We start from the raw sequence: 16,120 nt of genomic DNA, 5'->3' as shown, positions 1-16,120 counted from the left end.
GGTATGTAGGGACCAGGCCTGATGGTGGATGAGGTGCCCTGGATGTTACAGGTATTTTGAGTGCCTGGGGCAAGGTCCCTGTTGGATTCGTGACGCCAGTGCCTGTAACGGTGGCACACTGATTTATAGTTGGAATAACTGAGGTACACAGGTGGTATAGTGAACCAAACGTTGCTTTACTTAGCAGTCCAACTTTGTACATACAGATGGTAATACAGTCCTTTAGATCAAGTACTTTACAAGCAGGCTTTATTCCACAAGCTGGCAGGTATTGATTATGCAAGATACTCAGAGGGTAAATCCACAACACACTCAGAATCAGGTTGTACCTTTCCTCAGAAATAGCGTACACTGTCCTTTCTAGAACTCCTGTCTGGTTTCAATCCCAAGGCCCGGATGCCTAAATGGTGGCTTAAATCCTTGGTATATATATATCTTCCTCTCGTATTAAATCCTTGCTTTTCTTCCTAAAGCATCTGCCTATCAGGGTTACTTATCTTTGCTTGTAATATCCTGACTTGTCTTGATAATGACTGTAGGTTTCTCCCAGGAGGTTCTAACTACACCCAACTAGGCCTGCTAAGCATTTACACAGGGGAACATTGCATATAAAAACACATTAGAAAATACATTAAATGCATAATTAAATATAACATTTCTGTCCCTTGTGAGTAGAAGTAACATGCACACCAATTGACCCTTGTGTAGTGCCCACGCCTATCTAGTGGGACACTACAATAACTGCGTCTGAATTAGCAGGATATATACAAAAGCTGATCCGTTCGCTCCCGCCTAACAGCACTGAACGTGACTTGATAATCGACAGGGCACATAGGATTGTCAAGCCTAAGCACCTGCCGGATGATGTTCCAAGAGATGTGCTAGCAAGGGTGCACTTTTTCCACATTAAGGAGCAACTCCTTATGGCCGCAAGGAAGTTGGAGACTCTCCCGGCCCCATATGAGGGGGTTAAATTATTTGTGGACCTCTCAGCAGCGACACTACAGCTCCGGAAGTCCCTTGCCCCTATCACTACTGCCCTGAGAGCTCATTCCATTGCTTACAGATGGGGCTTCCCTGTTAAGCTCCTAATTCATAAGGAGGGCTCAATGGTAGTGATCCGTTCAATAGCTGAAGGGAAAGCAACTCTCGCTTCATGGAACATTACAGTGGAACCTACACATGATCCTGATGTTCCTAGGCGTCACCATGGTTATGGAGATTGGCAATTGGTGGAGAATAGACGACGCAAGAAAGCGCATTAAAGGGGACTCCTTTCCTGCTTCTATTTCTATGGAGCAGCAGTCCTATTAGCCTCTGTTCTGGCTTTTGGCAGGACTTTTTCCCCAATAATTGCGAAGGCGCAAATCCGTGCCTTACTATGTGTTGTGACTTCCCAGTCACTGTTCTTGTCTTACTTTTCAGTTTTAACCCTTTTTATGTTCTTGGCAGAGTTCTACGCTATGCTATATTTACTTATGTACGTCCTTGGCTGCTGGGGTTGTGCCTCCCTCCGCCTCAGGATATTTTTTGCGTTAATAGCATTATTGATTATAAATGGTACTAAAGCTTAGCACTTTAAATGTTAGGGGGCTGAATAGCCCTTACAAGCGCAACCTGATGTGGAGGGAGGCCCTCTCCCTGCAGTGCGACATATTCTGTGCCCAAGAGACACATATATTAGCTGCTGATGCTGACCGTCTTAAACATAGATGTTTCCCAGTTATTCTCCAGGCTCACTGCACCAAGAAGAAAAGAGGAGTGTGCTAGCAATCAAAAACACGGTGGCGTATACTGCGGTATCCTCTATCGTCGACTCCGGAGGGCGGTATATCATTCACGTATGTTATCTAAATAACATCCTGTACACCTTGGTAAGTCTTTATGCACCCAATACGCATCCCCAACGTTATTGCGTATTATCAAGCAATTACCCCATCATAAGAGTCCTGGTCCGGATGGCCTGTCTAACTCCTACTATAAACTCTTCTCAGAAATTCTAGGTCCGCATCTTCATTCATCCCTAGTGAGGACTATGTCGGATGGTTATATGCCCAGAGAGATGCTAGAGGCCACTATTGTCACCTTGCCAAAACCTGGTAAAGAACCGACTATCCCCCAAAATTTTCGGCCTATTTCCTTCCTCAATACTGACCTAAAAATCTATGCCAAGTTACTAGCGAACAGATTGGCGGAGACCATCTCGTCCCTGATTGCCCCTGACCAGGTGGGTTTTGTAGTGGGTAGGCAAATCACTGATAACTCTAGAAGAGTGTTAAACCTCCTTGACAGAGTCAACAAACTGCGAATACCCGCGGTGTTTCTTACGCTGGATGCCGAGAAGGCATTCGACCGAGTAAACTGGTCGTTTGCCTTCTCGGTGCTCCATAAGATGGGATTCCCTGTCGCCACCATCAAAGCTATAGAAGCATTATACAAGGGCCCTGCTGCCCAAGTTTTAACCAACGGGGAGTTGTCAGACCCTTTTAACCTCTCAAATGGAACAAGGCAGGGGTGCCCCCTTTCCCCCCTTATTTTTATTCTATCCCTAGAGCCGTTAGCGCAGGCTATCAGACAAAATGAGAATATCTGAGGAATCCGGATAGGTGACAGGCAACACACCCTTTCATTATATGCGGACGACATAATCCTTTCCTTAACCAACCCGACCTTGTCCCTTCACGAGTTGAGAAAGGTCATCCACACATATGGCACTTTATCATTTTATAAACTTAATGAGAGTAAATCCCAAGCCCTCCCCCTTTTTATAACCAACCATACCCTGAACCAGTTAAAACAAACCTACCCCTGGGATTGGCAGACAACAGGAGTTCAATACCTTGGGGTCCAACTTACTCCCACTATTCCAAAATTGTATGACGCAAATTTTCCCAGTTTCCTCTTAGATCTCCAGAAAGAACTGGATAGCATAATGAAAACTGAACTATCATGGTTAGGCAGAGTAGCAGCCTTCCAGCAGCATGTGCTCCCTAAGCTTCTCTATTTATTCAGAATTCTCCCATTGGACCTCCCCAGCTCTTTTTTTAACACTGTCAACAAACTACTGAATAAGTTTATCTGGAAGAAAGGTCCACCCCGCATTGCTAAGTCAATAATGTCCAAATTTAGGAAAGTGGGCGGCCTAAACCTCCCAAATATCTATGACTACTACCTTGCCACTAGAGTACACCAACTCAAGGAATGGTGGGCCGCTGATAACCCCAAACACTGGGTCCACATTGAACAGACCCTTGCCCCAACCCATAACTTAAAGGCAATATTGTTAGCTTCCCTTTTCAAGGAGATACCCTCACAATCCCTCCCGTATTTACTTTCCACCTCCTTGAAAGCCTGGAAAAGATATCATGGTGGCGATCGTGGAACGATCACTTCCATAGCAAAAGTCACACCAATAGAGGCGCTGCAATACCTCATTCCTAATCTCTCTTTAGAGGGATGGAGAGAGAGAGGAGTAGCAACGGTTGCTGATTTGCTCCACCTGAAGGATCTTGACTCCTTTGAGAATTTGCAAAATCGGTTCAAAATACATAAAAATGACTTTTATAAGTATCTGAGGATTCGCCACCTATTAGCTACTAACCCTACGCTCATGGTTCATTCACATGCGGAGCTCCTGAACCAATGGAACTTGACACACTCCAAGTGGAAGGGAATTCGCCCTCTCTATACGTTCTTAGGCAGTGGTCTACAGCTATTACATATGCGACTAAACGACTGAAATGTGTATCTCACCTTGAAGCTTACTCAAAAACTCTACTCAGATGGTATTTTACCCCTTTGAAACTGAGCCGCATTTATCCTGGCTTGGGGCCGCTGTGCTGGAGGTGATGTGGCGGTAGGGGGTCCCTTATACATATACTATGGAGCTGTCCTCTGCTAAAAGATTTATGGTCTAGCATTTTCCAACTAGTGGAAAAGGTAGCAGGCCGTGAGCTAAATAGAGACCCGGCTCTGGCCTTACTCTTTGTTAATATTACGGAAATCCCGTATAATTTTAGGACCATTGCTATGCATCTATTCCTAGCCACGAAGTTGGCTATAACTAGGTACTGGAAAAGCTCAACTATTCCGACCATACAGGAAATCATTAATTCAGTAGACACTACTAGGTCTTTTGAAAAGATGATAGCACACAAAGGCTTTGCGTTATGCAGATTTGAAAGGGAATGGGCGCAATGGACCAATACATCCAATGATCAACAAATTGACACTAATAATCTCTAAACACAAATGCCATTTACCTATACAACAATCTGCTCGCATTGATTGCTGCTTATGATGTACACCCTGAAGCCTTGGTCTTCTATACAAACTCTGCCTCTTTTCTTTTCTTTTCCTTTCCACTTTGGTTATTTTTCCCATGTTTATTTTGTAAGACTGTGTTATTGCAATGTACTGATGTTATATCAAACTGTTTTATGGATGAAATCATTGGAGTACATGATATTATCTTGTTCATGCGAACAATGCACACTAATGTAATATAACCCGTTGCACGGGTAATATGTACGATTCCTTTGGTCACTGTATTCTTTGGATATATGAAAAAACTTCTCAATAAAGATATATTGAAAGATAAAATGTTAATCATTTCACCAGTCATAAAAATAAAACATGTTAACACACCTGTATTGTGTTGAGAATTTACTTCTTTCTCGTTCAAGAGCAAGAAGAAATCATTAAAATGGTTTTATGAGAAGGTTTAGTACACAAAATGGTTTTTCCTACTTGTATAAAATTATGTATGCAAATTACTGATATGGTTTAAAAAGAACTCAAAGTGTCCAACATTTTTTATTTCGTGATTTCATGAAGTTCTCACTTGTTCATGAAGTTCTCACTTGTCAATGGATTTCCATGTGCTCCTAATACTTGCTTTTCTACAGGTCGCTTGTGGTCTGGTAAGAGAATCCCCTCTAAATGTAGAAGTACTTATGTGATGTGTCACTGTTCCTCAAAAACATAGCATAGACTCAGAATGTATCTAAAATTAATATTTTAAGAACTGACTACGGCAGTAATGCCAGGGCTGTTTTATGACTCTATAAAAACAGACCTCCTATAGAAGTGCAGGGGCTTTACCGTACCACCCTATGCATCAAATTTCATACATAGGCATACAGAGCTTTGTTTATATTATTTCATATTAATCTGACTCAAAAAATTGTTGCAGAGACTTTAGAGGAGAATAGCTCTGTACATTAGCACCGAGTGGCGCAGAACGCAGTGACGCAGAACCATATAAGTCAATGGAATCCGTATCAAGAATCTGGCACTGCATTATGGTGTCTTCTATTATGAGGGCACTATACAAACATGAACAGACTCTAAAGATGACCAAAATTGTAATGGTAATACACATATTTTTATTTTATTTCAGCCTTTTCCACAAAAGCCTGGTGAGTTTGCTTGAATTTCTAAATTCTAATTTTAATATAGCAGCAAAAGTTTAGAGATGTTTTAAAAAAACGAATAATACATATATCACTGGGTTTAAAGGGAATTCACAGCTGGCCATTGCTATACAATACAATATTAGGTAAAAAAAAAAAAACAGCTATATCAGAAAGAGACCTTATTGTCTTCATGGTCATTGTATAAGATGAGGATTTCAAAGTAACAACTCTTCCAGAAGTTGGCAAACCTCCATTTTATTATTTTCTTGACAAATAAGCCTCAAATCAGAGACAGATCCTCACAAGCTTCTCCAATGTAAAATTGTAAAAAAAAATATCATGGGGCAACTGTAATACGTCCTTAAATATGTAAATAAAGCAAAGAACACAAAACAGCACCCCTCAAAAAAGAATTTAAAGGATATTGTATATGGCTCATTCATTGTGTTTAGACTTTCAGCATGTTTAAAACTGCAGAGTTATCTACTGATTGAACCTGCTTGACCCCTTGAGTATAGACTTCAGTTACCAGGATTGTAATTTGGGGAGGGAGCTGTGCTCTGCAGTAAAGTTAATTCCTTCTAATAATTTAATATTTTAATAGTATGAGCATTTTCGCATGCCGTGATGCATATGGTATTTTTTTTTTTTTTTGTGTTTATTTTTATTTTTATTCTGGGGAAAGAGGGCGATTTAAATTTATATATATATATATATATATATATATATATTTTTTTTTTATATTTTTGAAAGCTTTTTTTTTACTTTTTTACTTTCTTTTACGCCTCCAAGAGCCTAACATCATGCAATCCTTAGACTGCCATTTCTATATATCAATGGAAATAAATCCAATGATAAATAGAACATTCAGTATATTCCAATTTAATGCTGCCACCTGCAGGCCTACATTGGAATATTCCTGTGAAAACCATTGGAGCCTCAGCAGTCCCCCGCCTGTCACAGTCAACAAACGGCTCCCCTGATCACCGCATGGGGGAGCCAGTCAAGGCCTGGAAGCACAGCGCTTCTGAGTTTTGTGCTCTCAGATGCCATGGTCACATTTGACTACGGCATCTGAGGGGTTAAATGCCTGTGATCAGCATTACCACCTATCACAGGCATTAGCCCCACGTTTCTGCTGTATGAAACAGCAGAAACCCGGTGGCTATGGCACCCGTAGCACCCGACTTCTGCCGTTCTATTACTACTTTTACAACAGAGATCTGGAAAGGGATAAAGTGGTTGTACAGTATATATGTTTTTACCCCATAATTTGCGCCACTTTTGTCCATGAGCTGTGTTGTGGTGTTGCAGCTCAACAACTTAGAGTATTCAGGAAGTAATGAAGTCATGTCCCTCAATCAGAGACCTGGGAGTGGTAGGGCATATACTGTATAGCATATGCTAAGCTTTAACCACAAATAAAAAAAAAGGTCTATAATGTGGAGGAATGAAGCAGTGAAACTGTCCAGTTTTGGCAATATCTGTGGGTGTGACTAAGAAAATAAAAGGTGTAGTTATGCCCCAATACATCACTGCTCAAGATGCCCATTTGATCATTTGCTATTTATATGGCAAATCTTTAAATGCACGACACAAAAAATCCATATTCTTCATGCCACAGATAATGAAATGTAAGTTTCATTTTGTCATAAAGAGAGAGAAGGAAGAAGAGAGAGAGTGGGGACCTGAATTGAATCCACTGGCCAATTCAGCCAAATCATATGCAAATCAAATTTCTACAAATTCGCTCATCTCGACTAATTACTAACCAACTGTTTCTTTATTATATTAAACATATAGTTCCCTACTTTACATAGTATTTTATTAGAAAAACCTATAACCACCTGAAATTACCAAAGCTATTGTGTAACTTGTACAAAAGGCACAAATGTAGTTTGCATCACAGTTGTTTGACTACAGCGAGTTGACTTCAGTTTAGCTCTCTATCATTTTTAAGCACATGCAGCCAAGAGTGGTTTAAGCCTCATCTACATGACCATATGTGCACTCTAGGTTTAAGGGGTTCTCCTGCTGGATGAGAGTCTAGGTATTCTTGGTGGTATAGGGTTTAAGGTGCATGGAAGGTAAGGTCACTTAGATTTGTGACTTCAGAACTCTTGGGTGCAAATAGGTGATAAAAGAAAGAGGAGTCCACTTTAGTAAACCAATAGAACACTTTAGCTGCCTTAAGGTAGATGTATACATTCCACGACATAGACAGATGGTTGTTCTTTCCTCCAGATTAGAGATTAGTGAATCGAAGTTGACGAAGTGGAATTCGATCCGAATTTTAGGAAAAAATGGATTCACTCGGAATCCGAATTTCCTCACGCTTCGTGGTAACGAATTGCATTTTTTCCTAAAATGGTTGCTGCACGTGTTAGGACATGGAGCAAAGAACTCTGGGAACGAGGGATCACCCACACTGCCATGCATGCAGCCCCTGTGATGTCACAGCCCTATAAATAGCCTCAGCCATTTTGGATTCTGTCATTTTCCAGTGTACTTAATGCAGGGAGAGACGTCAGCAGGCGCTCGGGACAGTGCTAGGAAAGACTTCATTGTGCTAAAAAAAAACGATTTACAAGTTCAGGGATAGATTAGTCAAGGTGCAGGGAAAGGATAGGGAGGCATTATACAGTTGCAAAAAAAAGTATGTTAACCCTTTGGAATGATATGGATTTCTTCACAAATTGGTCATAAAATGTGATCTGATCTTCATCTAAGTCACAACAATAGACAATCACAGTCTGCTTAAACTAATAACACACAAATAATTAAATGTTACCATGTTTTTATTGAACACACCATGTAAACATTCACAGTGCATTTATTAATAGGAAAAAAAAGGGAAAGATATGTCATAATTGCCGTTCATCTGTGAAGTTACATTGTACTACAGCCATTTACGGGGTGTATTAATAGGAAAGATACTTACATCCCATTAGCCATTCTGCGTTGATTTTACGTTGTTTTGTTTTTTTGGGGGGTGTATTAATAGGAAAAAGAATACGTCTTAATTGACCTTCTGCAGTGAATTTAGATTATTTTTTTAGGGGGGGAAGTTTATTAATCAGAAAAAAAAAATATATATATGTCATAATTGGCATTCAGCGGTGAAGTTACATTGTACTACAGCCATTTATGTGGTGAAGAAAAAGGAAATATACGTATGTCCCATTAGCAGTTCTGCAGTGAATTGTGATTGTTTTTTTTTTTTTTGGGCGTAGTTAAGGAAAAAGAATACGTCTTAATTGACCTTCTGCGGTGAATTGTGATTATTATTTTTTTGGGAGGGTAGTTTATTAATCAGAAAAAAATATATATGTCTTAATTGCCGTTCAGCGGTGAAGTAACATTGTACTACAGCCTTTTTGGGGGGTATTATTTTAATTTTAATTAAATTCTTTTATTGTACAGTATGTCATAGAGACAGATGACAGGTCAGTGGGCAAAATGTTTCTGTCGCAGGCAGCAGAAGAAGGGGGGGTGGCAGCAGGAGTCACAGCGAGAGGCCTGAGCTCCTGGTGTCATCTAGCGGTCATGTCTTGACCAGCAACCCAGCAGTGCATAAATGGTTGATTCGGTCTTCAACTTCGTCGCAAGTGACATCAGACACCCCCAGCCAAGAGTCTGTGGGTTCCTCTGACATGACGCTTAGTTGGCATGGCCCGGGAGCAGGCCCTGTGCCCCCTCCTGTCCTGAAACTTCCGCTGTAGTTTTCAGTTCCCTCAGAGCGAGAAGTATTATATGCCGTAGGCTCGGCTCCACTTTTCAGCGAGGACGAGTTACTAGAGGACAGTCAGCAGCTACTGCCCAGCCAAGATCTGGAGGAGACATCTGCTACTTCCTCCGTTAGGCAGGCAAGTAGTGATGATGAGAGTCGTGCGGGAGCAGGTGTTGCGAGCGGTCAGGCTCCTGGCCCTGAGACTGTTCAGGGGAACATCAGTGACGTGCAGACAGTAGCGGATGATGATCATAATGTAGCTGATCGCACTTGGGAGCCGGGTGAAGGGGCTTCATCATCCTCATCATCAGGAGAAGAGGGTGGCAGCTTGTGCGTGAGGCAGCGGCTAAGCCAGCAGGGTAGCAGTGTGGCAGTGAGTCAGCAGGGTGGCAGCAGTGGGAGGTCGGGAGCTAAAGATGCCCACTTTGCAGGAGCCTACCGGTCCGGAAAGTAGCGTTGCAGGGGTTTACGGCGGTAGCAGGCAGTCAGTGCGGAGTGTTGGGGGGGAAATGCCATACTCGGTGTAATGGCAATTTTTTGTTAGGCCGCCGGAGGAGGTGAACATGGCCATTTGCTGAATTTGTGGGCAGAAGGCGAAAAGTGGCCAGGGTGCCAATGTTGGCACCACGACCGTGCGTCACATGCAGCATTACAATAAAGTGGCCTGGGAGAACCGTAGCTTCGATGTGGTGGTCCAGCCTGCCGCAGCAACCGCTGCATCACCCAGTGGAAAGCACCCAATTTCATGCAGTCAAGGTTCCACAACCTCAGCCGAAGGGAGCTGTCTGTCCTTCCCATCATCTGCTGGTCCTGATGCTCCTGCTCCTCAGTCATTCCATCAGCAATCGTTCACCGAAGCGCTTGCCAAGAGACAACAGTATGCGTGCACTCATCCAACGGCGCAGAAGCTGAACGTGCTCCTGGCCAAGTTGCTGGTGCTGCAGTCCCTCCCTTTCCAAGTGGTGGACTCTGCACCTATCAGAGAACTGATGGCTTGTGTCGAGCCGAGGTGGAGAGTCCCAAGTCGTAATTTCTTTGCCAAAAAGGCAGTACCAGCCCTGCACACATATATAGAACAGAAGGTGGGCCAGTCTTTGAGCCTGTACGGTGTCTGCCAAAGTGCACGGCAGCGCCAATGTGTGGAGCTGTAACTACGGTCAAGGACAATAAATGTCCTTCACGGCCCACTGGGTAAATGTGGTTCCTGCCCAGCCACACCAGCAACTTGGCCAGGTAACGCTGCTTCCGCCTCCAAGTTCTCACGTTGTTGGTCCTGCGACAATGTCCACCTCTGCCTATCATCCTCCACCGTGTCCTCAGCCTCTACTGCAGGGACAATTCACAATGCCCCTCCAGCATACTACATGTGCAGGGCACGGCGGTGTCATGCTGTTTTGCACCTAGATTGCCTGGGCGAACTGAGTCACACAGGGGAGGAACTGCTCCATTTCCTTCATCAAGAAATCGAATCCTGGCTTTCTCCTTGACAACTCAAAATCGGAACCATGGTGACCGACAACGGGACGAACATACCCTTAATGGCGCACGTGTTCAATTTGGTTGTAAAGCGGTTCCTGAAGTCTTCACCCCATCTGCAAGACATCCTGAAAATGGCCAGGAAACTTTGAATGCACTTCAGCCACTCGGACACCGCAAAGCACACCCTCCTTGAGCTGCAGCGGCAGAATATGCAACGTTTCCACCTGTTGGAATTCCACCCTCCATATGTTGGACTGATTATATGGACAGAGAAAGGCCATAAACGATTTCTTATGATACAGGCGGACAGCCACCCGTCTGATGCCACTGGTGCTCCTACTGCCAGCCACCATCTTCAGCTGGTACTGGTATTGCCCCCCACCTACCCACTCTGTCACTGGACCACTCTGTGGTCTCCTCATGCTGCTGCCACCTCACCACACTGTGGTTTCCTCATGCTGCTGCTACCTCAACCATATGTCACTGGGCCACTCTGTGGTCTCCTCATGCTGCTACCACCTCACCAGACTGTGGTCTCCTCATGCTGCTGCTACCTCCACACTATGTCACTGGGCCACTCTGTGGTCTCCTCATGCTGCTGCCACTTCCACACTATGTCACTGGGCCACTTTGTGGTCTCCTCATGCTGCTGCCTCATCACTACTCTGTGGTCTCCTCATGCTGCTGCCACATCAAAATTCTGTGGTCTCCTCATGCTGCTGCCACATCACCACTCTGTGGCCTCCTCATTCTGCTCCCACATCACCACTCTGTGGTCTCCTCATGCTGCTGCCACATCACCTCTCTGTGGTCTCCTCACGCTGCTGCTACCTCAACACTATGTGACGGGGCGACTCTGTGGTCTCATCATGCTGCTGCCACTTCACCGCTCTGTGGTCTCCTCATGCTGCTGCCACCTCACCACACTGTGGTTTCCTCATGCTGCTGCTACCTCAACCATATGTCACTGGGCCACTCTGTGGTCTCCTCATGCTGCTACCACCTCACCAGACTGTGGTCTCCTCATGCTGCTGCTACCTCCACACTATGTCACTGGGCCACTCTGTGGTCTCCTCATGCTGCTGCCACTTCCACACTATGTCACTGGGCCACTTTGTGGTCTCCTCATGCTGCTGCCTCATCACTACTCTGTGGTCTCCTCATGCTGCTGCCACATCAAAATTCTGTGGTCTCCTCATGCTGCTGCCACATCACCACTCTGTGGCCTCCTCATTCTGCTCCCACATCACCACTCTGTGGTCTCCTCATGCTGCTGCCACATCACCTCTCTGTGGTCTCCTCACGCTGCTGCTACCTCAACACTATGTGACGGGGCGACTCTGTGGTCTCATCATGCTGCTGCCACTTCACCGCTCTGTGGTCTCCTCATGCTGCTGCCACCTCACCACACTGTGGTCTCCTCATGCTGCTGCTACCTGAACCCTATGTCACTGAGCCATTTTGTGGTCTCCTCATGCTACTGCCACCTCATCACACTGTCGTCTCCTCATGCAGCTGATACCTCAACACTATGTCACTGGGCCACTCTGTGGTCTCCTCATGCTGCTGCCACTTCCACACTATGTCACTGGGCCACTCTGCGGTCTCTTCATGCTGCTGCCTCATCACTACTCTGTGGTCTTCTCATGCTGCTGCCACATCACCATTCTGTGGTCTCCTCATGCTGCTGCCACATCACCACTCTGTGGTCTCCTCATGCTGCTGCCACATCACCACTCTGTGGTCTCCTCATGCTGCTGCCACATCCCCTCTCTGTGGTCTCCTCATGCTGCTGCCACCTCAACACTATGTCACTGGGCTACTCTGTGGTATCCTCATACTGCTGCCACTTCACCATTCTGTGGTCTCCTCATGCTGCTGCTGCCACCTCAACACTGAGTCACTGGGCCACTTTGTGGTCTCCTCATGCTAGTGTCACTTCAACACTCTGTGGTCTCCTCATACTGCTGCCACTTCACCACTCTGTTGTCTCCTCATGCTGCTGCCACCTCAACACTATGTCACTGGGCTACTCTGTGGTATCCTCATACTGCTGCCACTTTACCATTCTGTGGTCTCCTCATGCTGCTGCTGCCACCTCAACACTGAGTCACTGGGCCACTTTGTGGTCTCCTCATGCTAGTGTCACTTCAACACTCTGTGGTCTCCTCATACTGCTGCCACTTCACTACTCTGTTGTCTCCTCATGCTGCTGCCACCTCAACACTATGTCACTGGGCTACTCTGTGGTATCCTCATACTGCTGCCACTTTACCATTCTGTGGTCTCCTCATGCTGCTGCTGCCACCTCAACACTGAGTCACTGGGCCACTTTGGGGTCTCCTCATGCTAGTGTCACTTCAACACTCTGTGGTCTCCTCATTCTGCTGCCACTTCACCACTCTGTGGTCTCCTCATGCTGCGGCTAGCTCAACACTATGTCACTGGGCCACTCTGTGATCTCCTCATGATGCTGCCACTTCACCACTCTGTGGTCTCCTCATGCTGCTGCCACCAACACTATGTCACTGGGCCACTCTGTGGTCTCCTCATGCTGCTGCTACCTCAACACTATGTCACTGGGCCATTCTGTGGTCTCCTCATGCTGCTGCCACCTCACCACTCTGTCATTGGGCCTCTCTGTGGACTTCTCATGCTGTTCCCACCCTCCCCACTCCATGACTGGGCCACTATTTTGCCTTTTTGGCCTGGTTGACATCATCATTTATTTGATCCTTCTTCTGATCTGTCAGAAGGAAGGAAAAATTAGACGCACAATGAATCCTGTCTATGTAGCAGCTGTAAGGCCTGTATGACATGGCCCCTATTTTGCATCAGAATTGGCTTATGATTTGGTAGCCTTGCCAAAAAATTTGAAAAATTAGCTAATTTCCAAGTTTCAATTTCTCTACTTCTATAATACATAGTAATACCTACAAAAATAGTTATTACTTTACATTCCCCATATGTCTACTTCATGTTTGGATCATTTTGGGAATGACATTTTATTTTTCGGGGACGTTACAAGGCTTAGAAGTTTAAAAGCAACTCTTGAAATTTTTCCCCACTTTTCAAGGACCAGTTCAGATCTGAAGTCCCTTTGTGAGGCTTACATAATAGAAACCACCCAAAAATGACCTCATTCTAGAAACTACACCCCTCAAGGTATTCAAAGCTGATTTTACAAATTTTGTTAACCCTTTAGGTGTTCCACAAGAATTAATGGAAAATAGAGATACAATTTCAAAATTTCACTTTTTTGGCAGATTTTCCATTTTAATAATTTTTTTCCAGTTACAAAGCAAGGGTTAACAGCCAAACCAAACTAAATATTTATGGCTCTGATTCTGTAGTTTACAGAAACACCCCATATGTGGTCGTGAACCACTGTACGGTCACACGGCAGGGCGCAGAAGGAAAGGAATACCATGCGGTTTTTGGAAGGCAGATTTTGCTGGACTGGTTTTTTGACACCATGTCCCATTTGAAGCCCCCCTGATGCACCCCTAGATTAGAAACTCCAAAAAAGTGACCCCATTCTAGAAACTAAACCCCTCAAGGTATTCAAAGCGGATTTTACTAACTTTGATAACCCTTTAGGTGTTCCACAAGAATTATTGGAAAATAGAGATACAATTTAAAAATTTTACTTTTTTGGCAGATTTTCCATTTTAATAATTTTTTCCAGTTACAAAGCAATGGTTAACAGCCAAACAAAACTCAATATTTATGGCTCTGATTCTGTAGTTTACAGAAACACCCCATATGTGGTCGTAAACCGCTGTACGGGCAGACGGCAGGGCGCAGAAGGAAAGGAATGACATACGGTTTTTAAAAGGCAGATTTTGCTGGACTGGTTTTTTGACACCATGTCCCATTTGAAGCCCCCCTGATGCACCCCTAGAGTAGAAACTCCCAAAAAGTGACCCCATTTTAGAAACTACGAGATAGGGGGGAAGTTTTGTTGGTACTATCTTAGGATACATATGATTTTTGGTTGCTCTATATAAGGCCTCATGCACACGACCGTTGTGTGCATCCGTGGCCGTTGTTCCGTTTTCCGTGATTTTCTGCGGACCCATTGACTTTCAATGGGTCCGTTGAAAACTCGGAAAATGCAGCGTTGTTCATCCGCTGCCGTGATCCGTGTTTCCTGTCTATCAAAAAAATATGACCTGTCCTATTTTTTTTACGGACAATGGTTCACGGACCCATTCAAGTCAATAGGTCCGTGAAAAAACACGGATGCACACAAGATTGGCATCCACGTCCGTGATCCGTGTCCGTGGCTACTTTCACACAGACGGATCTCAGATCCGTCTGCATAAAAGCTTTTTCAGAGCTGAGTTTTCACTTCGTGAAAACTCAGATCCGACAGTATATTCTAACACAGAGGCGTTCCCATAGTGATGGGGACGCTTCAAGTTAGAATATCCTACGAACTGTGTACATGACTGCCCCCTGCTGCCTGGCAGCACCCGATCTCTTACAGGGGGCTGGGTATCCGCACAATTAACCCCTCAGGTGCCGTACCTGAGGGGTTAATTGTGCGTATCATAGCCCCCTGTAAGAGATCAGGTGCTGCCAGGCAGGAGGGGGCACCCCCCCCTCCCCAGTTTTAAATTCATTGGTGGCCAGTGGGCCCCCCCTCCCTCCCCTGTATTACTGTCCATTCATTGGTGGCCAGTGGGCCCCCCCTCCCTCCCCTGTATTACTGTCCATTCATTGGTGGCCAGTGCTGGGACTCCGATCGGTAACCATGGCAACCAGGATGCTACTGCAGTCCTGGTTGCCATGGTTACTTAGCAATTTTTAGAAGCATTATACTTACCTGCGATGTCTGTGACCGGCCGGCCGCTCCTTCTACTGGTAAGTGACAGGTCTGTGCTATAAGTAATGCGCCGTACAGACCTTTCACTTACCAGTAGGAGGAGCGCCCGGCCGGTCACAGACAGCGAAGGTAAGTATAATGCTTCTAAAATTGCTAAGTAACCATGGCAACCAGGACTGCAGTAGCATCCTGGTTGCCATGGTTACCGATCGGAGTCCCAGCGATTAAACTGGGACTCCGATCGGAACTCTCCGCTGCCACCAATGATGGGAGGGAGGTAATTTTAATTAGGAGGGGGAGGGAGAAGGGGCCCACTGGCCACCAATGAATGTACAGTAATACAGGGGAGGGAAGGGGGCCCACTGGCCACCAATGAATGGACAGTAATACAGGGGAGGGAGGGGGGCCCTCTGGCCACCAATGAATGGACAGTAATACAGGGGAGGGAGGGGGGGCCACTGGCCACCAATGAATGGACAGTAATACAGGAGAGGGAGGGGGGGCCACTGGCCACCAAAGAATTTAAAACTGGGGAGGGAGGGGGGGTGCCCCCTCCTGCCTGGCAGCACCTGATCTCTTACAGGGGGCTATGATACGCACAATTAACCCCTCAGGTCCGGCACCTGAGGGGTTAATTGTGCGGATCACAGCCCCCTGTAAGAG

General features: G+C 45.2%; 1 protein-coding gene across 1 annotated transcript in view; it reads left to right on the top strand.

The window, feature by feature from the left end:
- Nucleotides 1–2,035: 2,035 nt before the first annotated feature.
- The window catches only part of LOC121002434 (meprin A subunit beta-like), a 93,911-nt gene continuing 79,826 nt past the window's right edge, over nucleotides 2,036–16,120 (top strand). The window contains exon 1 of the mRNA XM_040433890.1: nucleotides 2,036–2,455. Within this exon, the coding sequence (XP_040289824.1) occupies nucleotides 2,036–2,455 (420 nt within the window). The remainder of the gene's footprint in view (nucleotides 2,456–16,120) is intronic.

The sequence above is a fragment of the Bufo bufo genome, chromosome 5 (assembly GCF_905171765.1).
Source record: "Bufo bufo chromosome 5, aBufBuf1.1, whole genome shotgun sequence".
Lineage (NCBI taxonomy): Eukaryota > Metazoa > Chordata > Amphibia > Anura > Bufonidae > Bufo > Bufo bufo.
The sequence above is the reverse complement of the archived record's forward strand: the minus strand, read 5'-3'. Positions and strand labels throughout refer to the sequence as shown.